General features: G+C 42.1%; 2 protein-coding genes across 4 annotated transcripts in view; one reads left to right on the top strand and one right to left on the bottom strand.

Moving 5' to 3' along the window:
* The first annotated feature begins 4,771 nt into the window (after positions 1-4,771).
* Uts2 (urotensin 2) lies at positions 4,772-10,194 on the top strand. The gene is made up of 4 exons (XM_004657678.1): positions 4,772-4,874; positions 6,982-7,092; positions 8,190-8,233; positions 10,081-10,194. The coding sequence occupies exons 1-4, from the start codon at positions 4,772-4,774 to the stop codon at positions 10,192-10,194; spliced, it is 372 nt and encodes a 123-aa protein (XP_004657735.1).
* A 2,793-nt stretch (positions 10,195-12,987) lies between these two features.
* Positions 12,988-25,694, bottom strand: part of Per3 (period circadian regulator 3) — a 49,079-nt gene continuing 36,372 nt past the window's right edge. The window contains exons 16-21 of one of the 3 annotated variants that reach the window (XM_045149310.1): positions 22,828-23,055; positions 21,162-21,820; positions 19,620-19,725; positions 18,349-18,532; positions 16,556-16,706; positions 12,988-15,294 (exon numbers count right to left, since the gene is read on the bottom strand). In XM_045149310.1, coding sequence (XP_045005245.1) covers positions 15,133-15,294; positions 16,556-16,706; positions 18,349-18,532; positions 19,620-19,725; positions 21,162-21,820; positions 22,828-23,055 — 1,490 coding nt within the window. In that variant the 3' untranslated portion in view covers positions 12,988-15,132. Of the gene's footprint in view, positions 15,333-16,555; positions 16,707-18,348; positions 18,533-19,619; positions 19,726-21,161; positions 21,821-22,827; positions 23,059-25,694 lie in introns of all 3 variants that reach the window. The other 2 variants (XM_045149309.1, XM_045149311.1) reach the window with 2 other exon arrangements.

Genomic DNA, 25,694 nt, shown 5'->3' with positions numbered 1-25,694 from the left:
TTGGTCTGAACTGTGGTTCTCTTAAATATATCTTGCTATGTGGCATTTTTTATCACGACATGTTTTGTGAATGTTTTTTCACTGTCATGGCTGGCTCTTTCATTTATTTTCTTTCCTTTGTTTCTGCATGTACATGGTACGTGTTGTGTGGTGTGTGCACATGTATATGCTGATGCGGCACCCCATGCACTTGCCTGCTGTGCCCAGAAACCACTGGGTGTCCCTTTCCATCACTCGCGCACGTGCTTTTCCTTGTGATGGAAACACTTACTCATTCCAGAACTTGCTATTCACAAGCCCTGATGGTTCTCTGATCTCCACAGAGAACTGAAGTTACACATGTGCAAGTTACACATGTACAACAACTACATAGTTGTTTCACATGGGCTCTAGAGTTTCGAACTTAAGCAGTCTCGGCTTACTCAAGCTCTCATGCTGGCCCAGAAAGTGCACTTAACCACTGAGCCATCTTCCCAACCCCTCTTTTATTTTCCTTAACAGTAATTTCTCTTTTTAAAAAATTATTTAGGGCTGGAGGGATGGCTTAGCAGTTAAGGTGTTTGTCTGCAAGGACCCAGGTTTGATTCTCTAGGACCTACATTAGCCAGATGCACAAGGGGGCGCACATGTCTGGAGTTTGTTTGAAGTGGCTGGAGGCCCTGGCGTACCCGTTCTCTCTCTTTCTCTCTCTGTCTTTCTCTGTCAAATAAATAAATAAATAAAATATTTTTAAAATTATTTACTTGCAAACAGAGTGAGATGAGAGAGAGAGAGAGATAGAGAGAGAGAGAGAGAGAGAGAGAGAGAGGGAGGGAGAGAATGGGCATGCCAGGGCCTCTAGCTGATGCAAACAAGCTCCAGATGCATGCACCATCTTGTGCATCTGCCTTTATGTTGGTATTGGGGAATTAAACCCAGGGTTTTTTTTTTAACGATGATTTTTTTTTTTTATTCTGGGTAATCTCAATTTTTTTTCCCACAAAGCAGAACCAAACAGAGATAATAAGAATAATACTCATTTTTTTCTTGTCCCTTTTCATACTTCATCATTATAATAGATGTTATTACTCTCAGAAACACACAATTACAGAATCTCACAATGCTTTGTCCTCTTAAGGTCCTCTTACATTTAATATGATACAAATGATGTGTTATTATTCTTTTAGAATATTCTTTTAGAATAAGCCAGTAAAATTGTTTACAAATTTCCAAAATAGGGGTAAAACTTGAATAGAATTCTCTGTCTCTGAGAATGTTCAATACAGGTTTGGTATGAATAGTGGACCCTCATATGCTAATATTCACAACTGCCTTATAGAAGGTGGGGGTACAATTTACTGGCAAGAATTCTTTTTAAATTAATTAATTAATTAATTAATTAATTTTTTATTTCCACATTTTATTAACATTTTCCATAATTATAAAAAATATCCCATAGTAATACCTCCTTCCCCCTGCACTTTCCCCTTTGAAATTCCATTCTTCATCATATTACCTCCCCATCTCAATCATTGTACTTACATATATACAATATCAACCTATTAAGTACCCTCCTCCCTTCCTTTCTCTTCCCTTTATATCTCCTTTTTAACTTACTGGCCTCTGCTACTAAGTATTTTCCTTCTCACGCAGAAGCCCAATCATCTATAGCTAGGATCCACATATGAGGGAGAACATGTGGCGCTTGGCTTTCTGGGCCTGGGTTACCTCACTTAGTATAATACTTTCCAGGTCCATCCATTTTTCTGCAAATTTCATAACGTCACTTTTCTTTACCGCTAAGTAGAACTCCATTATATAAATGTGCCACATCTTCATTATCCACTCATCAGTTGAGGGACATCTAGGCTGGTTCCATTTCCCAGCTATTATAAATTGAGTAGCAATAAACATGGTTGAGCACCTACTTCTAAGGAAATGAGATGAGTCCTTAGGATATATGCCTAGGAGTGCTATAGCTGGGTCATATAGAAGATCAATCTTTAGCTATTTTAGGAATCTCCACAATGATTTCCACAATGGCTGGACCAGATTGCAGTCCCACCAGCAGTGTAGAAGGGTTTCTCTTTTTCCACATCCCTGCCAGCATTTATGATCATTTTAAACCCACGATTTTAGGCTTTGCAGGCAATCAATTGCCTTAACCACTATACCATCTCTCTGGCCCCTTAACAGTATTATTCTAAGGGCAGATGTTTCTATTGAAAAAGTCAAATTTATTAGGTGTTTTCATTTATTGGGTAAGTAAATTGTATATAGTTAATACGCACAACATATATTTGTTTGCATGTGTGAGTATGTGTGTGTAGAGGCCAGAGGACAACCTTGAGATGACTGCGCTTGTCTTCCGCCTTCTCTGAGATAGGATCTCTCACCACTGCAGACGTCAGAGTAGCTGGCCCAGTGAGCTTCGGATTCTGCTCACTTCATCTCCCATAGTCTTCGGCACATTGGGATCACAGGTGCCACTCTAGTCTGGCTTTACATGGATACTAGGTAACTGAAATTGGCCCGGCAACCTTGCAAACAAGCACCTTTAACCTCTGAGACATTTGCCTAGCCTTATAAAAATTCAAAAAGTTAGCCGGGTACAGTGGTGCATGCCTTTAATTCCAGCACTGAGTTAGAGGCCAGCCTGAGACTACATAATGAATTCCAGGTCAGCCTGGGCTATAGCAAGGCCCTACCTCAGAAAAAAAAGAAATTCAAAGTTTTAAAGGAGGGTTTGAGCAAAGAACTGAGGTGATATGAGTTAAGTGCTAACAGCACTGACTTTGCTGGTGGGACAGAATGCAAACCTGAGGGTAGGTTAGGAAGCCCTGACAACGTCCCAGCCTGGGTCAGGCTAGACAGAGTGGGAGTGGCCAGCACAGGCCGCACTCCGGAGATATTCACCAGGACAGGTCTACAGTATGTCCTTCAACCTTCTTTGATGAATACCCAGCTCTAAGGAAAGCTCTTTCCTTTCTCTGAACACTTGAGTGCCTGAAATTTTACATGAAACCAAGTGTGTCGACTGAACTTGAGCCTTAAGCATGCTTGCTATGTATGGATTTTAACATCTTCATGATTTCAAATAGCTGGTTTTAAGTTTTCTTTTCTTTTCTTTTCTTTTCTTTTCTTTTCTTTTCTTTTCTTTTCTTTTCTTTTCTTTTCTTTTCTTTTCTTTCCTTTCCTTTCCTTTCCTCTTCTCTTCTTTCTTTCTTTCTTTCTTTCTTTCTTTCTTTCTTTCTTTCTTTCTTTCTTTCTTTCTCTCTCTCTCTCTCTCTCTCTCTCTCTCTCTCTCTCTCTCTCTCTTTCTTTCTTTCTTTCTTTCTTTCTTTCTTTCTTTCTTTCTTTTTGAGATAGGGTGTCACTCTAGCTCAGGCTGACCTAGAATTCACTATGTAGTCTAAGGGTAACCTCAAACTGATGACAATTCCCCTACCTCTGCCTCCCGAGTGCTGGGATTAAAGGCATGCACCACCATGTCTGGAGTGTTTGTGTGTGGTTTTAAGTTTTTTTTTTTTTTAATTGTTTGAGAGCGACAGACACAGAGAGAAAGACAGATAGAGGGAGAGAGAGAATGGGCGCGCCAGGGCTTCCAGCCTCTGCAAACGAACTCCAGACGCGTGCACCCCCTTGTGCATCTGGCTAACGTGGGACCTGGGGAACCGAGCCTCGAACCGGGGTCCTTAGGCTTCACAGGCAAGCGCTTAACCACTAAGCCATCTCTCCAGCCCCCCCTTTTTTTTGAGGTAGGGTCTCACTCTAGCTCAGGCTGACCTGAAATTCACTATGTAGTCTCAGGGTGGCCTTGAGCTCACAATGATCCTCCTACCTCTGCTGCTTTAACCCCAAGTGCTGGGATTAAAGGTGTGTGCCACCATGCCTGGCTAAGGTTTTAAGTTTTAATCCCCAGGTTAACACTCTTTGGGGTCACTAGCCCCATGTCAACATAGCACTTCATTATTCATTCATGAAAGACTTTTTAAAACATGAAACCAGGGCTGCAAGCTAGCTTAGCAGTCAAGCCAGTGAAGCCTAAGGACCCAGGATTGATTCCCCAGTACCCATATAAGCCATATGCACAAGGTGGCACATGTGTCTGGAGTTTGTTTGCAGTGGCTATGGGCTGTGGTGTACCCATTCTCTCTTTCTCTGTCAAATAAATAAATGAATGAATAAATATTTTCAAAGAAAAAAAAAAAACAGGAAACCAGAGCAGGGCATAGTGGTGCATGCCTTTAGTCCCAGCACTTGGAAGGCTGACATAGGAGGGTCATTGTGAGTTTGAGGGTAGCCTGGAGCTACAGAGTGAGTTCCTGGTGAGCCTGGGCTAGAGTGAGACCCCATCTCGAAAAACAAACAAAATCCCAAAACAAAACATGGGGAAAGGAACCCAGCATATCTCACATCATTTCTGCTACTCCTCACAAATCCTTGTCTTTGTGCCTTGGCTACATCATGTCTGACCCTTTCTTTCACTTGTGATTTATCACTGCGTTACTTCTTTTGCCAGATTTATAAACTTTACTGTGCTTTATAGAATTCCTTCTTTGTACACGAGTCAACAAGGCAGTAAATTTATTGTCTGTGAATTGTTACTTTGAAAAATTACATCAATGCAAAGTGATTGCCTTTTAGCCTCTGTAGCCAATAAACTCATTTTGGAGGGGACGATATGAGGTCACAGGATGATGATAGATAAAATGGGCGATCGGCACAATGAGGAGCAAGTGGGACGTTCTCCCCAACAGAAGCTGAGCAGGACTTCTTCCTCCCGCCGGTCATGGGTACGCTGGCTCTCTGCTGCTTGCTCTTCATCGGATCCCTGCATCCACTCCTCTCTCTTCCGGTCGCTGACTCCAGGGAAGCATCCCTTCAGCCTCCAGGTAAGGACATTGTTTTCCTGAGTAGCCCTCCCCAGTCTTAGATGCTCACTGCGGGTAAGAATGGGATTCTTGTCTAAAGGGGTCCTGTTACATCTAGTTACTGCTTGAAAAGAATCTTAGGGGACCCTTATGAAAGTATGTCCTAAATTTAATAATAGACAGTTTTCTCTTTATAAGACAGTGTAGAAAAGCAGCATGGTTGATTTCCGGTTACCTCCATAATTCAAACTTTCATTGTGGTCAATTTTTTTTCCATTTATAAAATTGCACTGAGTTTATGACATCATTACTTTTTTTAAATTAATTGAGCCTAGAATTGGTGCCTTTAAATAGATATTAGTATTTATTTTGTCTTATTTTAAGTTAAAAAGTTATCATCTGCTATGTGTTGTATGAAACAAAAGGGCTTATTAAAACATAGAGCAGTGGCAAGCTGGAGCTGGGGACCTCAGCCCTCAAGAACATTCACTCTCTCTCCAGGTACCAGTCCTTTTCGAGTTGAATTAAAAGCAAATTAGGCAGGTAGAAATTTACAAAATTTACATTGCTATTAGTTTTAGAAATGGTGTTAGGTTGGTGTAGGTTTTAGACAAAATTTAACTGGATTTCAGTCTTGGGTACTTTTAGACCTTTTCTTAAAGGAAACGAGCTCATCTGAGTTCTTGCTATGACTATTTCTAGTCTCTAACCCTTTCTCACATCAGCTTCCCAGCCATTTCCAAGGGTCACTCAAACATTATCTGCCAACATGGGGATCACTGAGTTCACACCTGGCACTCATCCTGTCGCACAAAACCAGGCATGAGCCGACTCTGTAACTTCAAACAGGATGGTCAATCTCACAAAAAGAAATCAAGAATGGATATTCAGACACCACTGCCATTTAAAAATGTGTGCCTTATTACTGCAATGAAAAGATAAGAGTAGCATGTCACTCAAGATCCTGACAGGTGGAAGCTCACTGAGAATTTTGTCAGAACCTTTCCTCATCTGTTTCTCAATAAATGTTCCTTCATGACACACACATTTGCATATGATCACAATGTGAAGGAGATTTTCATTAGTATTCTTCAGAAATACTGAGGACGTGCTCGGATTCCCTAAGGTTTGTTCACTGTCTTCCGATCAAGGTCATAGCTCAGCTATGTAGTGTCAGCTCGTACTCCATGGGTGTGATGTGTGGCTTCCCAGCGTGACTTCCAGAGCCACATTTCAATATGCAGGCACCTGCCCAAGAGGCCTGTCCTAATGCCAGCCTCCACTGACCACAAACACCTTGCATGCACTTACCACACAACTCATGCACGCCTCCCACATACCTCATGTGCACTTGGCTGTGCATTTGCCATACACCTCACTTGCACTTACCACACACAGCTCATGTGCAATTTACCACACGCACTCTCATACTCGCCAGACACCTTGGATGCACTTACCACACACACCTCATACCTACCACTCATGTTTGCTGCATACTGCATGCACTTGCCAAATTCACCTCACTTGTAATTACCATGCACATTGCACTTACCACTTATACCATCTACATCTCACACCACACACACCTCACAATACCACCTGCAACCTACACTTTCCACAGCCTTCACTTACCACCCACACCTCACATACACCACAGGTGTCAATCACACTTTCATGAAACAGCCACTCTGCTGCTTCTGAAGCTGAACCTCCACCTTGAAGAGCAGGAGGAGGCGTCCTGTTACTTGTGCTATGGGAGCATGACCAATCCTTCCCTTTGCCTCTCAGTCAATCACACATCTGGGTATCTCAAAGCAAAAGGCAGCAGGCAGCAGTGGATGGAGATTAGGATGAATCAGACATTCTGAGCCCAGCTGGCATTGGGGGCTGCATGTCTTGGCTCTCCTTCCTCCTCAAGGCCAGGGGTGAGGTGGCAGTACTGGCAGGGGAGGAGTGGCACCGAGCTCTTCCAGACCTCTGCCGGCTGGTGAACGGGATCCTCACTTCTGTCAGAGCACACTAATGACAGATCCCAAACCCCACATCTGGAGTGTTAGTATCCTCAAACGGGGAGCAAGGGGCCCAGTGAAGGCTGGGCTGGGTTACTATCTCCATCTCCACCCCACAGTGACCGAGGAAGATGCCCGTCTGGCTGTGGAGGAGCTGCAGAGGGCCTCCCTCCTGAGGGCGCTGTGGCAGGCGATGGGCTCACAGGCAGGCCAGGGTCCCCAGGAAGCAGGTAAGGACACTCTCAGGCTTATGGGTCCCCTCCGTTGCTATGCATTTCCTCTCTCTGCCATAGTTCCTGGGTGAGTAAAACCCTACAAAGCTAAGTTGCACAAACCAGCTTCCCAACTCCCTTCTTGGCCTAGGCTCCCTCTACCATCATCTGTCCTTTCTGTGTGGACTTTATTGCTCATTTAGGGCTGTGCAGTGCTGATTACCTGATTCCAGTAAGTGTGAGTTCAAATCCAGGTTAAACACATCTCTCAATCTTTCTGTACCCCAGTTTCTTAATCGGTAAACAGTAATGATGAAAACAATCTGTCTGTGCTGGGCACGGGGGTACATGTTTGTAATCCAGCACTCGTGAGACAGGCAAGAGGATCATGAGTTTGAGGCCAGCCTGGGCTGTTACAAGATGCTATGTTTAAAAAAAGGAAAAAAGAGGGTTGGAGAGATGGCTTAGAAGTTAAGGCACTTGCCTGCAAAGCCTAAGGACCCAGGTTTGATTCCCCAGGACCCACGTAAGCCAGGTGCAGAAGGTGGTGCATGCATCTGGAGTTCATTTGCAGTGGCTGGAGACCCTGATGCACCCATTCATTCCTGCTCTACCCTCTTAAATAAATAAATACCTTAAAAAAAGAAGCCAAACAAACCTTTATGGTTATTTTATGATCAATGAAAAAAATGCAAGCAAAAATGCTTACTTAGCAGGGCTCTCAGGAAGTGATCATTAATGGCAGGAGCAGAGGCTCAGCCTGTAATCCCAGCACTCAGTCAAGGCTAGCCTTTACGACACAATGGGACCTTGCCTCCAAAAGCAAAGCAAAGGGGAACCAGCCCATGTTGGTGTTGACTGTTTTCTCCTGACTGAATTTCACACAGATAATGTGCGGAACATTCTGGGAAGGAGATGGAGCCTTTGGCAGATGAGTTCCCTAAACAGTTCACTTGTTCTGACAAACTATATAGACTGTTTCCTGCCTATACTCAAATATGGCTGCAGTGTGGCAAAACCAGCGACTAGACATAATTGGTGATAGTCAATTTTGTATGCTTTAAAATAAGCATAAAATATGAACAAATCTGATGGATTCATTTCATTATTTTCAGATCCTAGAACTGACATTCCTAACCCAAGGGGAGACTTGAGAAAGGTAAGTGGCTGTTTATGAGGGAGAAGGTGAACCTTTACACCCAAACTCACAGGGTCTCAAGCTCAAGCCTAAAAGGGTATTATTCTTGGTGGAAGTCATACCTTAAAATAATTGGCTAGTCAAAGCATCATTTTTGTTTGTCAAATTCTGGGTCATAGAAAATAGGAATGTAAGAACTTATCAGTGCCTGTTTGGGATGAATTATACCATGGTGTAAGAGAACAAACACTGTGGTAAGGTACCTGCTCATGTTGGCTGTGCCATTTGTGATGCGGCCCCATTTTAGCAGCACTAGAATCACCAGGAAGCTGGAGAGACACAGGCTCTCAGCCCACCAGAACCCAATGCTCGAGGCCTGCAAGGACTGGTACTCACGTAAATCATGTGCACCACAGGAGGGAGGGAAGCACCATGCGCTTTTCACGTCGGGGTTCACAGTGAGCAGCAGAAAGCCGAGTCTCTTCAGTGCTGTGTGTAAAGACTGTGGCAAGGTGGGGTGACAGTATCCAATGAATGGTGAACGGAGGACCTTAATTTTTGTTTTGTTTTGTTTTGTTTTTTTGAGGTAAGGTCTCACTCTAGTTCAGGCTGACCTGGAATTCACTATGTAGTCTCAGGGTGGCCTCGAACTCTCAGTGATCCTCCTACCTCTGCCTCCTAAATGCTGGGATTAAAGGCGTGCACCACCATGCCTGGCTGAGGATCTTAACTCTTAAAGGAGTTGGCATTTGCTCACTCTCAAGGCCCAGAAAACCACCTTTTAGTGTTCCTTGAAAGGTCTGGCACCTTGTGAGCCAGGCTCCTGCTGGGCTGGATTCCAGCCCTGCCCTGGCAGTTCCATATACTGAGCTTGTGGAGGTTCCCCAGGAAATCATGGAATCAATCCTCGTGGAATGTTATTAAAACTACATTGGGTTTAACTGTTTTATTAAAAAAAAATTTTTTTTGAGGCACGGCCTCACTCTATCCCAGGCTGACCTGCAACTCACTTTGTAGCCTAGGAAGGCCTTAAATTGAGAGTAATCCTCCTACCTCAGCCTCCCAAGTGCTGGGGTTACAGGTGAGAAGCATCATGCCTGGCCTTCCTGGAAGAAATTTTAACCCAGTGTTTAACAAACACTTTGGCCAGAGGTACCTCTGTTGCTGTGATATCCATTAGCATTCTGTCCCACTCCCCATGGCAGGAAATCTTGGAGCCTGGAGCACCAGTGAAGCCTCTAGGAGGGGAGCCAGCATGACTTCTGTGCATTGCTGCTAACGAAAAGCCATTATTCAGATGTTTTATTCTTCAAAAAAAAATTTTTTTTCCCTTTGGTCTTTTGAGTTAGGGTGTCACCCTAGCCAGGCTGACCTGGAATTCACTTTGTAGTCTCAGGCTGGCCTTGAACTCACAGCGATTCTCCTACCTCTGCCTCCCAAGGGCTGGGATTAAAGGCGTATGCCACCATGCCTGGCAGATGTTGTATTCTTTTGAAAAGAATTTCAACCATTCAGGTGATGAGTATCATGGGCCCACTGAATTCTAGAATAAAATCTTTGAAACAGCAAATGTGAAGAGAAATAAAAGCTTTATGTCACACAGAAAGTAAGTATGTAAATATATTATTGACAGAAATTGTGCCCAGAAATACTTGAGTGTTTAGGAAAACACAGACACCACAGAATTAAGCAGATGGGACAAGGGCGGGTGACCCAGGCACCAGGAGCCCTCAAGGAGCACAGCAGTCATCTGCTGCTGCTGCTGCTTTTGAAGGAGGTTGGCCTACACCTATTTTCTGGGCTCTCTGTGGCGGGACTCTGAATTCAACGATGACTTAATCTATTGTTTTGGATTGTTCTGGTTTCAGGCTTTCTCTGGACAAGTTTCTAACACTGTACTGAGTCAACTTGTGGCCCGAACCAGGAAACAACATAAACAGCAGGGGACTGCCTCCGATTGCTTCTGGAAATACTGCATCTGAAGGGACATGGGTATCCATTGTCTCTCAGCTACACCTTAGACCATTAAAAATGGAAATGCTTGAGGAAAAACTAGTTAAACTTGACCCTGTTCCTTATTACTCGAAAATAAAATTCTCTGTTTCGCAAGTATCATGAGTAGTTATTTTACTTACATACATATCCTGAAGTACTATCATTTTCTGTCAATTTATTCAGAGAATTTCTTAAAAAAAATTAAAACTAAGCTACAGGCATAGTTCAGGGGCAGCCAGTTTGCCTAGCATATTTGAGCCCTCTCTCACCTGGTCAGCAAACATGACCAGCACCTTTTTTAGACAGGTTTACAAAGGTCTCCTGATCTGGACATCATGGACAGTCCTGTAGGAAATGATGCCTTAAACGTGAAAGGCGGAGGAGGAGGTGGTGCACAATCTCAACTAAGCTGACATCAAGCTGTGGTGCCTCAGAGTTGGAAGCAAATCAATGCCAGATCCCTACTGTTAACACCAAAAGGAGTTTCAACATGGAAATGCACTGGAATCTCCATCCTGTGTACTGTACAAAAGAAAATTTAAAGTAGAGATGATAAATGAGCAGAAGCAAAAAGCAAGAACAAGTCACACAAGTAAAACGGAGCTCTGGGGAGATGCTCAGTGGATAGAGTTTGCAGTACAAGAGTGAGGACCTGAGTGTGGATCCCCAGACCCCATGGGCAAAGCCAGCATCTGTGGTGGGCTTCTGTAATCCCAGCACACTGATGGCGGGGGAGGGGGGGAGGCGGAGACAGGAGCATTTCCCACAAGCTTGCTGACTAGCTAGCCTGGTAAATGTGGCAGTGATTCAGTGAGAACAAGAATCTACCTCAAACGAGGTGGACGGGGAGGACCAAGACCTGAAAAAGCCAGAACGTTGAATGTGGTCCTGTGCTCACACACGTAAGCATGCACAAGCACGCAAACAGATACACCAAAAAGGTTAACTCAGTCAAAATCACTGATTATAAATTGTTTAAACTATTTAGCTATATCTTCTGCTACTTTTTTTTTTTTTTTTTTTTTTTTTTTTTGCGGGAGAGATAAAGTCTATGTGACATGGACTGGCTTCAAAGTAGCTGTGTAGCTAAGGATGAATGATCCTCCTGGCCCCACTTTAGTGCAGGATTACAGGGCATCATGTGCCAATACTCCAGGTCTGACTGAGTGCCAAGTGTCCAAGGTAAACAAGTGCTCTACCAGTTGAGCTACAAGCTCAGTCCAAGTTGCTGAAAGTAGCTTCTTAGTTTGGAAAGATCTATGAAGTGAAGTGGAGGTGGGCTCAGGTACGACCTGTGTGTTTGCAGGGAGTGAGCTGAGGCAGGAGTGAAGACTGGAATAGAAGACAAAGGCAGGTTACCAATCTTTAAGACCCACACTTGTGTCAATACTATCAGCATTCTATTATTAGAGCACGGTTCCAACTGTGGTGGTGAATAGGCATACAGAATACACTGTGTGGGCACCAAGGGCCCTGTGGTCATGAATGCAGAACTGTAGGTCGGGAGAGCTTAAGTGTCCAGGAGAGCATGTTTCCCTGCATGAAACACAGCTGGGTATCAACAGCAGCACCATGCAGCTCACTCTCACCTGGTCAGCAAACATGACCAGCACCTTTTTTAGAGTACAGGTTTACAAAGGTCTCCTGATCTGGACATCATGGACAGTCCTGTAGGAAATGATGCCTTAAACGTGAAAGGCGGAGGAGGAGGTGGTGCACAATCTCAACTAAGCTGACATCAAGCCTGTGGTGCCTCAGAGTTGGAAGCAAATCAATGCCAGATCCCTACTGTTAACACCAAAAGGAGTTTCAACATGGAAATGCACTGGAATCTCAAAATGTCTCATTTGGTTTGGTGGTAGACAGTAATTACAACTCTGGAGTCTGATTACTAGATTCAAATCTCTACTCACACATCACACTAGCTGGAGTCCTTCATGCCCTCATAGGGCAGCACTGAGGATAAGATAACTTCTATAAAGCGCTTTGACCAGTGCCTGCCAGAGCACACTCCATACAAGCTGAGCTGTTTTTCTTCTGCTATTGTTATTACAGAAAGTCACTGATGATTTGATGGGTGTAAGATTTAAAAGCCCTGTTGGCTTCAAGATCTTGTTTCATTGGCTTCAGGATCTCGACTCATTTATTTTAATTTCTGAATTTTGTTGCTGTAAGTAACAGACTTTGTAAAGTACTTGCTGACTCTATAGAATAAGAGTGATTTTGATAATTGAATTTTACTAAATTGGCATTAAAATTAGTATTAAATGCACACACACATACACATACATGCAAATCTTCAGGATCCAATAAGTTTGTCATAGTGCTGAAGTGAGAATTAAATACACAAAGGGACTGGAAATACCTTTACCACACGCAATAAAAACTGGGACACATTTCCCCATGCTGTGAGAGTGCAATGCTGACCAACTGTAGGACTTCCAGATCACAAGAAGTAGCACATACACAGGAAATACAACATACTGGAGACAAAGGCTTGCTGACATGATGCAAGAACATTTTTCAATGTTTACATATATACCTTTTATTGTTTTTACTTAAAAAGATACCCAATTAAAAATATTAATAACCATCAAAAACAAATTCACAGTTAATTATAAATTCAGTTGAAATATATTTTCCATTTTGATTAAATTTACCTTGTGAATTATAATGATATTTCACTTAATTCAATTCATAAAGCATCTTGTTTTCACAAATCTTGACCTCTGGCCCAAGAAAATAAAGCTTTTTGGGTAATATTTATGTAAACATGGAGGTTTATAATATATACTTTATTTCCAATTTCTGTAGCCATTAATACAAAAAGTTAATAAGCTTGAACAACAAAATTCCCACTGGGTAAGGCCCCCATGGGGGGCAGGCCAGTCACTGCTGAACCTGGCATGCTCAGCACAGGAACAATCTGCAATGCTCTGACTAATGTCTCAGGGGAGGATGGGACTGGATACAGGCTTTTACAGATTGTCTACAACAAGCACCAGTTTCAAATCAAGCCTATCATAATGCACACACCATAAAATGTGTACTAAGGCCAAGAAATAAGCAACTGTAGATGACTATCTACAAACAATATAAGAAGGCTTCCATCTTTAGAGAACACAAGGTCTGAAATACACAAACGTGAATACACAATAATCCTGGTTAATCCAAATATGACTTCTGATTCATACAACCTAAACCCTTTATTATTAAGGAATGCCATCAATAGACAGTGCACAGCTGATTAATTCTTCTGTGAAAGGTACCATACAACTTGACTAGGAGGCCTTGGAAACCACTTAGCTATCATGATGGAACAATGTCTGTTCACACAACAGAAATATTTTTATAGAACTACTTAATATTAAAAACCCTAAGAAATGTCAAAGGCAGCATTTGAAAATGTTTTTGACACTTTAGGATAGACTTGGCATCCTGGAAAGCATTACTTAGAAAGGAAGTCTGAGCTACAGGGTTGGAGCATCAGGGCCCAGCAGCCATCATGGAGAAATTCTCCTGACCACAATGAGGGTACATTTATGAAATCTATAAAACATCAAAGGAGAAACAAGCATTTTCCTAAAACAAAACAAAACAAGAAAGAAAAGAAAAATACGTTAGTTTTTTGCAAGTCTTACGAAAAAATAAAAGGTTACTTAACCTTCCTTTTCCTCTATTCTTTTCTCTAATCTGCATGGATGTGAATTTCATGTATCATTCCAAGACATGGAAGGAGTCTTGTACTTCTCTAAAGAGCATCAGGGAGCGGGTGGACAGATCAGTGAACAGTGTGACTGTTCTTCAAAGACTGCTAAGGGCCTAGATAGCATGGACTCATGGGAACTTTATGTCCCCCAGGGACAGGGCCACTGAGCCCCTTTAATGTAGGTTTCTCACTGTGTAATCATTAAACACTTACCCCTACACAAGGGCAAACAAAAGGCAGTGCCAATCAGACCTCTGGTCGGCATGGAGAGACCTCTTTGTGTAAATTCAGTGAAAAGAAAGAGTTATCTGTTAGTTTTGGTAAGACTGGGTATTCAGACACATAAGCCTATAGAGCAATCCAAACTGACATAACTTTTGAAACTTTAAACATTACATACATAACATTACTTTAAAATGAAGAACTTAAATACTTTTGATTTAATAAGAAGCCTTTTTGTTTTAACATTAGACAGGCAAATATTAATTTTAAGTTCCCCAAAAAGTAAGACCCTTGTAAATCAATGGGTATTAAGAAAATGTTCAGAATTTCAGTGAAAGGTAGAAATCAAAATGAAATGTATCTATAAGAATGAAGGTCAAATGCAACCATGAAAATGGGCATTTCCAGATTTTATTAATGGACAATGTACTTTAGAGCTCTGTGAAAAAACTGGAATGTCTTTTCTCATTTAGGAAGGGGAAGCACCATGTTGCACAAAGCCTAGATGACTGGCAGTTCACGGGGACCATTATAAGAAGTATATAGCCCAGACAGAATTTCAAGTACTCTTAACAGAGCATTGATTTATGTAATAATAGAACAACATAAAAGAGGCTAAGGTGTGGGACTCATTCTAATTATAACTTACTATAACTTCTCATTACAAATTATTTTGTGTGACTTATGAAATCAAATTTTGTCAGACACATACCACTTTAGCGGCAATCCACTGTCTTTAGAAGACAAAATAGAAATTAGAAGTTTTCATATATCAGGAACAAGGAGAAAAAAAAGCTATGTACAATGTCTGCTTTGGAAAAATGATGTATACTTAAAAAAAAAAATCTAAGAAAGTGGGGCTGGAGATACAGCTTAGTGGCAGAGTGTTGGCTTAGCATATGTGACGCCCTGGGTTTGATCCTCAGTACTGCCAAGAAAATGCACCAAAAGCACGAAGAGAAAATAATAATGTTGGTGAGGACTTTGTGGTGACTTAAGAGCTGGAGTTTGGTGAGCTACACAGAGAGGTTTCTGTGTCACACATGGCCTGGAAAGAGTGTGAAGGGACATCTTCAGGTTGCTCAATGATGTCTTCTGCTGCTTGCTGCTCATAGGACTGTGGAGTGGCATCCGCTGAACCTCTGCTGATACAGCTCTCCGAGAGAGAACAAGGCAAGTACGTTACTTGCTGTACTGTTATTTGGAGAGTACAAAGATCAGTGAAGGGCTGGCCAAGATTCTAACTCTGCAATTTTTCATGTCTGAAAATATCTATCACAGTCCATTCATTATTATTAGAAGGCAAATGGCAGAAATTATTTCTTTTTGCTTGTTTTGGGGACCCCTTCTTCATATATTCTTCCATTGAAAATATTCTTCTAAGCCGGGCGTGGTGGTGCACACCTTTAATCCCAGCACTCGGGAGGCAGAGGTAGGAGGATCATGGTGAGTTCAAGGCTACCCTGATACTGCAGAGTGAATTCCAGGTCAGCCTGAGCTAGAATGAAACCCTACCTTGATAAAACAAAAACAACAACAACAACAACAAAAAGAAAATATTCTTCTAGCACTTGGGAAGCTCAGGCAGGTGGATTACTATGAATTCAAGGTCAGACTGGGCTACAGAATGAGTTCCAGGCCAGCTTGGACTAAATATGAGTCCCTGTCCACAAACAAACAATGCCAAAAAATAAATCTATAAATTAAAAAAGTAACATTTAAAAAACAAAGTTACCAGTACAGCACTTACTTTTTGGGAAGACCTTATCATCATTGCTTCCTTTTTAAAAATGTTTTGTTTTTATCTTTTTTAAAAGGTTATTTTTATTTTTTAATTTAATTTATTTTATTTTTATTCATTTATTTGAGAGAGGGGGGAAAGGCAGGTAGATAGAGAAAAGAAGGGAGGTAGGGAGAGAGAGAGGGAAAATGGGCATACTAGGGCCTCTAGCCACTGCAGATGCATGTGCCACCTTGTGCATCTGGCTAACGTGGGTCCTGGGGAATTGGACCTGGGTCCTGAGGCTTTGTAGGCAAGAGATTTAACTGCTAAGCCATCTCTCCAGCCCTGTTTTTGTCCTTTTGAAGCAGGGTCTCATTCTATCTCAGGCTAACTTGGAACTCACTCTGTAGCCCAGGATGGCTTCTAACTCATGGTGATCCTCCTACCTCAGCCTCCTGAATGCTGGGATTACAGGTGTGAGCCACCATGTCTTACAATCCAGTGAGCCTCATACATACTTAAAATCTATCACTATATTTTGTTGTTTATCAGTTAAAATGGGACAAGTACTCCTACCACACAGGTAATTATGAGGATTCATGTTTTGGTGGTATCAACCAAATATACTATCTATATCAAGAACATTACCTGGCACAAACTATGTGATATATGAGGGACACTGAGCCACACTTACTTGGATGGGTATTTCTTGAGGGAGGGTCTGGCTCTGAATCCAAGAATGCACCTTAGCCAGCTCCTTCTTTTGCTCAAGAGAAAGCCGGGGCTGATGGTGCTTCATGCTCTCTAGCTTTTCTAGGTCTTCTTTCAGTACAACTTCGGTGACCCTGAACACAAACAAAACCTTCCAGTCATCTCAGAATAGCACCTACTTGGGACTAGTATGTATTCCACATCTGCTAACATATGAACTACATCCTGAAAATGTAACTGAATCTTTCTCTATCAAATGGTACAATACATTTTTGCCCTTGATAGAAAACAACTGAATGATTTTCAACTGGATTTCCCTTAGCTCTTTTCTTCTAGAGTCAAAAGAGAAAAGTTCTTGGACTTGTGTGCCTCACTGGAGAGCACAATCTTGTCTGTGTTCTCATCTCATGATGTGTAATCTCTTCATTGTGTGGATTTGTGTATGTGTGGCACTGTGGTTACAATACTCAGTCCAAGAAATTATTTGTAGGGAAGGGGATGTAGGAGAGGAGGGGTGGGAAACTTAAGTTGTTATGACCAAGTCATATGGAACCCTAATTCTTTGCTAGCTAATTGCATACATGTTAAATAAGAGAGCCTGGGTAGAAGCACCCTTTGGGGGCAGATAATGCTGTGCCTGGAAGCCATTATGTTTTTGTTAGAAAATGTCAGTGCCAGGAGGAGGATACCTTCAAGTGAGTTGTTGGCTCGAGAGGCTCTTGGTGCCTCCACACATTACAGGTTACTGCCAAGGCTCTTGACTTCCTACCAGAATTAGATAAGACCCTATTGCTGAACTCCACATGCTTGGGCTGCAGGTCACTGAGAAATCAAACTGAAGCTAAGATGGAAGCCTATTGACTAGCTGTCAGCTGTCAGGAAGCTAGAAAGAGCTATGTAGCATGCAGCTGTTTGAGGGAGAGACATCATCAATGGTTTTAACCAGCAGTGTACCCTGAAATCCTTACAGCTGACCAGCCAGGCCAAATGTATCAACAGGTACAATGATGGCATGTATGCTATGGGAAAAACCAACTGCTCTCTGACTGGATTAAATGAAAGCCTGCTTTGTGGGGGGAGGGGAGGATTTGTGACTAGTACTGAAACCCTAGTCAAAAGCCTATGGGGAAGCATATGGCAGAAGGTCATAAGCCCTATGGGGAAATTACTACTGTTGTCTGGTTAAATGGATATATTATCTCCACCAAATTCTAAACAGTTATGTTTATGCCCAAATATTAATGCTACTCTGCCTTTTGGCTGGAGAACTTCTCTTTTCAGATGGTGGTGATCACTGGGGTGAGTGGAAACTAATTAAAGTGTTGAGAAGTGACGGAGTAGTGTTCAGCACTGAGACATCTCTATCACACCCCCCAAGGCTCAGGGACCTTTGTGGAAGAGGTGGCAGAAAGAATGTAAGAACCAAAGGAAGGGGACAACTGCTTACAATACTGTCTTCCAGACACAAAATGGCCTCGCACTCATGACCTCACGGTGAGTGACACTACTTACACAAGACTTGCAAAACAGGAGAAAAAAATGACAACATCAAAATAGAAAAGTCTAACTAGAAAGAAGGAATTTAGTGGAAGGGGATCTGGGAGGAGAAGTAGGGGTTGTGGAAGGGAATTATGATTATGATATAGTCTTCACTACCAGAAATTTTCAGTAAGAAGTTAAAAAATAAATAATTGAGTTCAAATAAGTGGACTTGAAAAAAATACATTCAAAACCATGGAAGTATGAAAAAATGGGTCTTTTGAAGTGTTTTCATACCTTTCAGGTACTTGATACGTCAGTAGAACACATTCTGGTGTTTGTTCTATCATTCTCCAGATAGACTCTTCAGCTAAATGGGGAAAATTTTCTGTTTTCTTTATATCCTGAGAGTGCTGCCCATTTTCAGAAATTTCAGAAGCATATTCACTGCTAGTAAAGCACAGACTGCTGCCGCTGTTTCCTGTTATAAATCAACAACAGCAAGATAGGAAACACCTGTCAGAGACTGGAGACTATTTGCCAAACAGACCCTGACTCTTCTGGGCTTTGGCAACAGCACCCCTCATGCCTACCCTGCAGCCATCCCAGCTTTGGAAGCTTTGAGAGTTTTGAACAAAGTTAACCACATGCTTAGCACATGACCTAACATTCAATCCTTTGGTGTTTACTCAAGGGAAATGAAAACATACATCTACCAAAAGACTCATGCTCAATGTTCACAGCATTACTGATCAAAGGCCCAGACCAGAAACAATCCAGTAACCGTCCCTGGTAAGTGAGGCATTCCTACTTAGCAACAGAAAGAAACAAAGGAGCAATTCTCATAGTCAGGATGGAACTTGTCAACATTATTCTGAGAGAATCCTAGTACCTGCATACTGTCTCATTCAGTTTATGTAAAATTACAGACAAAGCAAAACCAAAGTGGCAGACTGCTAATTGTCAGGAATCCTAAACTTAGGGCAGGGACTCTGTAGTCTGAAAGTAAAATGTTCTCATAGGCTCATGTGCTTGAAAACTTGGTCTCCAGCTGGTGGTACTGCTTTGGGGTAGGAGATATGGCTGGCAGAGGTGGGTCAAGGTGAGTAGGTCTTTGAAGGTTATACTTGGGCTCTGTTCTTGTCTGAGCTCTCTGTTTCCTCTATGCTGCAGCAAGGTCCCTCCTCCCTCTCTACCTTCACTGCCATGCTGATGTGTCCTTTGAATCATGAACCAGAAGAAGCACTTCCTCCATTAAGTTGCTTCTATTGGGTTCTGTCACAGTTATGAAGAAAAGTAACTAATGCAGAATTGAAAAGGGACACAGGAGAACTTTCTAGATCGATAAAATACTCTAAGTTGTCATTATGATGGTTACATTAATGTATACATCTGTCAGAATACTTGTTGTGAATGCTGAAAACTAAATTCCATCACATATAAACCTATCCCAAGATAATCTATACAAAGAAAAACACTTTACTGATATACCAGTGCCCACTTAGATGGCCCTGGACACAGTGCACTCCTGGCCATTGTGGGAAAGAACTGTTTTCCTAATCACCTACCTGAGCCAGCTCCACACGGGGTCTCCTGGTGCACTGACACTGTGGCCAGCTCCCCAGTGGCAGAGTGACTGTTTCTATCACCACCGTCATCTGAAAGGGCACAGTGCTGGAAGGCAGGACACAAGAAAAGGCATTTTAACATTCCAAGCATTAGACATCTGAAAGATCTTCAACCTCATGTGCTGAATGGAGCAAAATTCACATATATGTGAGAAAGATACTTTTCAGCCTGACTCCAAAAATGTGGTCAAAGTTCCTTTAGGCATTGCTGTTTATTGAACGCTCACTTTGGAAAGGCACCACACAAATGCGTGCTTTGACTTACTCTGTCATTTGGCAAGTATATGCTGAACATTTTATAAGTTCTAAGCCAAACTGCAGAGATGCGAAAGAGGATAGAAGTGAGTCCCAGTTCTTCTCAAGCTTTAGAAGATGCACCTGGGAGAGGTGCCACATAACAGCACACGTTTAGACTGCAGAACAAGCCTGGGCGCGACACCCTCCAGCGTGGAGACACAAACAAAGCCCACGCTTATTGAAGCTGACCACAGAACTTGAGCCATATTCCCGAGCCCAGGCTGGTCCTTGCATACACTCAGAGCAAGGTCATAGATGGCAGGCTTGCCAAGGTTGAGCACATTTCTTGATTTGCATCATCATACTTTGAACATCTGGTAGGAAAGGGCATTATGCCTTGAAGGGAGGATCAGAGAAAAACTTATAAACACACTTGTCTTCATCCTACACCTAAGTACAGGAGTGCCAGACTCTTCAGGTTAATCTGATAAATCTAAGAATGTTTTCTCAGGTAGAGTTTGAAAAGTTACAGAATACCAACCAAAAAACTTCATTTTGAAAACAACACATATAACACAGAAAGTGACTCCTATGTTTTCCATGTAGAACTGCCATCCTATAAGTATGTATGGAAAAGTAAGAGCACTTGATTTGCATCATGTTATATGACTTTTGCCTCTTACTAGACCATAACTCCAGTTATAAGAAAATGTACTTTATGGGCAATAAGCACATTCATACTTGCATATCAAATTTTATTTTATTTTTAAGTTATGCGTGTGTGTGTGTGTGTGTGTGTGTGTAAACATGCCAGGACCTCTTGCTGCTGCAAGCAAACACTATACACTTGCACCACTATTTGTGTCTTGTGTATGTGGGTGGCTTGAGAATTGAACTTGGGCCAGTAGGCATTGCAAGCAAAGACCTTTTAACTGAGATCTTCCTTGCCATTAGACATCAAATTTTCAAGGGTAAAGGCAGCCTAGTTAATGTAGAAATCTGAAAGACAGCATTTGGTAAGAAAACCTCAACAAAAAGGGACACACATGACTTCTACATTTCTGTTCCATGAATACAGTCAGTGAGAAACATGGCATGTTTACAGAAGAGGAGGCTTACTTTCAACCACAGCTGTTACACACATCACCCAGTAGGTCATCAGTGCTGAGCCCAAACACAAGACCCTTGACTGTAACAAGAGGCATGCATTTACTTCCTCACTGGTGTCCTGAAAGCACAACTTACACACTCGTCTTCAGGGCAAATGCCCCTTCCTAGTGGCTCTGGAGACAAGGGAGAGCTGGGCATTTCCTCCTGCAGCAGGTCTAGCTGCAGCGGTGAGCTGCTCCTTGAACCACTAAACAGTTGCTCTTCACTTTGTGTCTTCCACTTTTCCTCAACTCTCCTTTGGTTGCTGACTGCAGAAGGTGGTTCCAGATCAGGAGCTACTGCTGGGACTGAGAGTGGCATTTCTGAGGTGACTGTGGCCCCTAAGAATGGATATGGAGACAATGCTGGCGACCAGAGAGGATAAATGGGGGTGCTGTGCAGGAAAATGGTCATGAACGTATCCAATTCAGGAGATGGGAGAGCTGGAAGTGACTGAATGCCATTGGATTGAGGGGGACATTCAGGAGCAGCTCCCATGGCTGCAGAGTCAGTTCCTCCCAGAGAAGTCACAGCTGGAATGGGAAATGCTGGGAGGAGATAAGGGGCCTGGCTAGGAACTATCAAGGCAGATGGGAAAGCCAGGCTTGGGGCATGGAGAGAAGAGGCAGCAGGAAGGTTCCAGTGGGGACAAAAGTCAGTGCTGGAGTCACAGATGTCCACTGGCGCTGCCAGCTTCTTCCTCTTGTGCTTCCCTTTCTTGCGCCCTGCCTGTCTGGGCTGTTTCGATATTGAATCTGCAGAAAGGGTAAAGAAGGAGACATTATGGAAAACTATACTTGAAAAAGAAGATAATAATGCCATTTACAGGAATTGTAAGTAAATCACAAAGCCCTAAACAGGAATGATAATGTATAGTTCTAAAATGAACAAAATTTTAGATAAAATTTCATTCTCTAAAATAAACTAACTTCAGCATGTCTACTAGCTGCTTCTCAGATCACTAGAGCTCCTAGGCAAACTGTATAAAAGTATAATCAGTATAAGAGACCTAGAAGCAGTGCCTCTTGGCATCTTGCAAGACCCACTCCTATTTTCATTCCTTACCCCAGTAACTCAGCCTGCATATCTAAAGGCTTCTCACTTGTACATTTGACCAAGCACACACTGAAAATATTCATGCACTACTGAACTTTTTGGTTGTCATTATTCCCTAAGTAATGGTAAAATACAGTCTTAGGTATTTTAAAAGTAATGAAAAGATAAAGAGCACAGGAAGCTGTGTGGAGGTAATATACAAATACCATGCTCTTTTATATGAGGGACTTCAGTGTCCATGGATTTTGGTGTGAATGTGGGGTCCTTCCTGGAACCAATCCCCTACTTATGCTGAAGGATGACTCAATCAACAGTACACAGACAAATGGAATGTATTTCTTTTCAAGGCAGGGTCTCACTCTAGCCCAGGCTGACTTGGAATTCATTATGTAGTCACAGGCTGGGCTTGAACTCACAGCAAACCACCTACCCTGCTTCCCCAGTGCTGGGATTAAAGGCATGCACCACCATGCTTGGCTTGGAATGTATTTTTAAGAACATATCTACCTTCGGTTCTGGAGAGATGACCCAGCAGTTAAAGGCTTAAAGGCACTTGCAAAGCCTGACAGCCTAGGGTTCAATTCTCCAGGACCCCATGACACATGTGTCTGGAGATCATCTGCAGTGACAGGGGCCCTGGCATGTCCACCCACCCCCTCTCAAATAAATACTTAATACCTAAAATATTAGAAAATAACATATCTACCTTGAATATAGGAACATTTAGCTTTGTTTCTGCCTTCTTGTTGGAGATAAGAACTATAGGGAGATGCCAGGATCTTTTCCCGGAAGCTGTCAACATAATTCTTCTCTTCCTTCTGTGTGTGTGCCGACAGAACAGCTGCTGTGAGCCCCACATGCTTAAATTCTTCTGCAGTCAGATAAGCTTGCTGTGTTTGTAGGGTCCTGGGATCACATGCTAGGGCAACATCATCTGCTAAGATGAAAGAAAACAGATCTAACTGTAGTTCCTACCAATTATTTGTACTTACTTTTACCTTTCTAACTTCCTTTCAATAAATTTCTATAAACATCATGATAACTTGCAATGTAAAAAACTTTACCAGCTCAATACACAAATTCTTCTCATCTTTGTTTTTTCACATTTTTCACACATGCCTGAACTTTATGGTTGCAATAATCAATGCATATATATATACATATATATATATATATCTATGTATACATATACATATATATTTTAAATCTTGCTTTTTTAAAAAATTGAAGTTTTGCTTTAAAAAAATCTAGAATTAAATTTTTATTTGTCAATTAATTAGCTGAGAGGCAGGGATTGGTACTCACTATGTAGGCCAGGCCAGCCTTGTATTCATGATCCTCCTGCCTTAGCCTCCTGAGTGCTAGGATTACAAGTATGTGCCACCACACTTGGCCTTTGAATTTAGTTAGTTTTGTTTGTTCATTCATTTGTATGTATAGGAGAGCCATGCCAGAATATCTTGCTATTGCAAATGAATACCTGTTCAGTTTACATGGATGGCTGGGGAGTTGAACCTAGGCTGGCATGCTGAATCATCTCTTCAGTCCCAGAATTAATTTTTTTTAAATAAAGAATATATTCATGTCATTCAAAAACCAAGTGTTATGGGCTAGAGAAATGGCTCAATGGTTCAAGGTGCTTGCTTGTAAAGTCTGATAGCCTAGGTTCGATTCTTCATTACCCATGTAAAGCTAGATGCACAAAGTGTGGCATGCATCTGGAACTCATGTGTAGTGACAGGAAGCCTTGGTGTACCCATACACACATACTTTTTCAAATAAATAAAATATATTTAAAAATATTTTTATTTATTTGCAAGGAGAGACAGACAGAGAGGGGGGTGGAGGGAGGGAGAGAATGAGTTTGCCAGGGTCTCTTGCCACTGCAAATGAACTCCAGATGCATGTGACACTGTACATCTGGCTTTACGTGGGTACTGGGGAATTGAACTCAGGCCATCAGGTTTTGCAAGCAAGCAACTTTAATCACTTAGCCATCTCTGCAGCCCTCAAGTAAATAAAATATATACATTTTTAAAATCAAGTGTTAGAAAATTATTTAGTACCTGGGATATAGCTCAGTTGGTAACGTGCTTACCTAGCATGCATGAAGCCCTGGGTTTGATCCCTAGCACTGTACAAACCAGGCAAGGTGATGCACGCCTTTAATCCTAGTGCTTAGGAGGTGGAGGCAGGTCATCTTCAGCTACATATTTAGTTTGAGGCTAGCCTGGGATACATGTGACCCTGTTTTAAAAAAGTTTAGTACATTTTCCCATCCCCTCCCACCACCTGTCAGACTCTCATTCACTCCTCATGTAGGAAAACATTCTTTTAATATATATTTCTAGCTTTTTTATGCATACATACATAAATTTGCTACTTTTTTTCACTTACTATTCCTTGGGGAAATTTACCAGCACATAGTTGCCTCATACTTTTTATACACTGCATATCCACATTTGTATGCATCTGAAGACGAACTCTGAGTTGCTTCTAAAAACTTCTTCCAGAACAGAAGATTTCATGGGCAATATGGTGACTTCCCCCAGTACCCTTCCCACTTCTCAGGGTTGTGCAGTATCCTGGTGGACTGGGTGGGGTTGGCCCCATCCTACTTCCAGAAGTGGACTCTGACTCGTGTGAACCAACTTAACAGACAGAGGGTTTCTGCTCTGGCCAAGACAGAGTAGCAGGGACCAGACTGACCTTCCTGCCTGAAACAATGAAAACAATGAACAAAGTATATAAAACAGTAGGCTTCAGGGCCCTGAGCCTTAGATAATAAAGACTGACTTATGGGGACAGGGGGAAGTGAGGTAGGCCTGCTACTGCCCAGCTTGCCGCCTGGTGTACAGCAGGTATGGTCTGGTGGACCTGCTAAAAGATGAGGCTAGAGTTTCCACAAGGACTCCTGACAACCACAGACAGCCCCCACAGCATTAGGGAGAACACTTGCCATACAATGGAGTGTGGAAATAATCCTCAGAGATGAGAGGGAATGATAACTGAAGCTCACAGAATAGTTCTTCTTCCCATTAGCCACGTTAGAAAACCCACTGTTCATGTGTCAGTAGACACAGAACTCAGAAGGCTCTTGCCTCAGCAGCATAGAGAAGTCAGGCTCTGGTCCTGTCTAGCAAATTTTAAGAGTGACATCTGAAAGTATCGGTCTGTTTCCAGTTAACATAACTGAGTCCCAACAGAAAGCTCAAGAATAGTCACAGGAATACAAAAAATAATTGTCATCCATTTAAAAAGTACCTGGTATCCAATCCAAAACCACTAGGCATTCAAAGAAGCAGAAAAATATAACTTATATCAAGAAAAAGAAAACACTGAGAAAATGATGTTTTATCAACTGTAGACATAGGCTGTTCAGCTTCCTCAGTTTCCTATGACTATAGAATGTATTTATCTTTAGCTGTCTCCAGTTTCACTTAAAAAAATTTTTTTTTGCTCATTATTTATTTATTTATTTGAGAGTGACAGAGACAGAAAAAGGCAGAGAGAGAGAGAGAGAGAGAGAGAGAGAGAGAGAGAGACAGAGAGAGAGAGAGAGAGAGAGAGAGA

Source organism: Jaculus jaculus, chromosome 5, assembly GCF_020740685.1.
Source record: "Jaculus jaculus isolate mJacJac1 chromosome 5, mJacJac1.mat.Y.cur, whole genome shotgun sequence".
In the NCBI taxonomy this organism is placed as follows: Eukaryota; Metazoa; Chordata; class Mammalia; order Rodentia; family Dipodidae; genus Jaculus; species Jaculus jaculus.
This window is presented reverse-complemented; position numbering and strand designations above follow the sequence as displayed.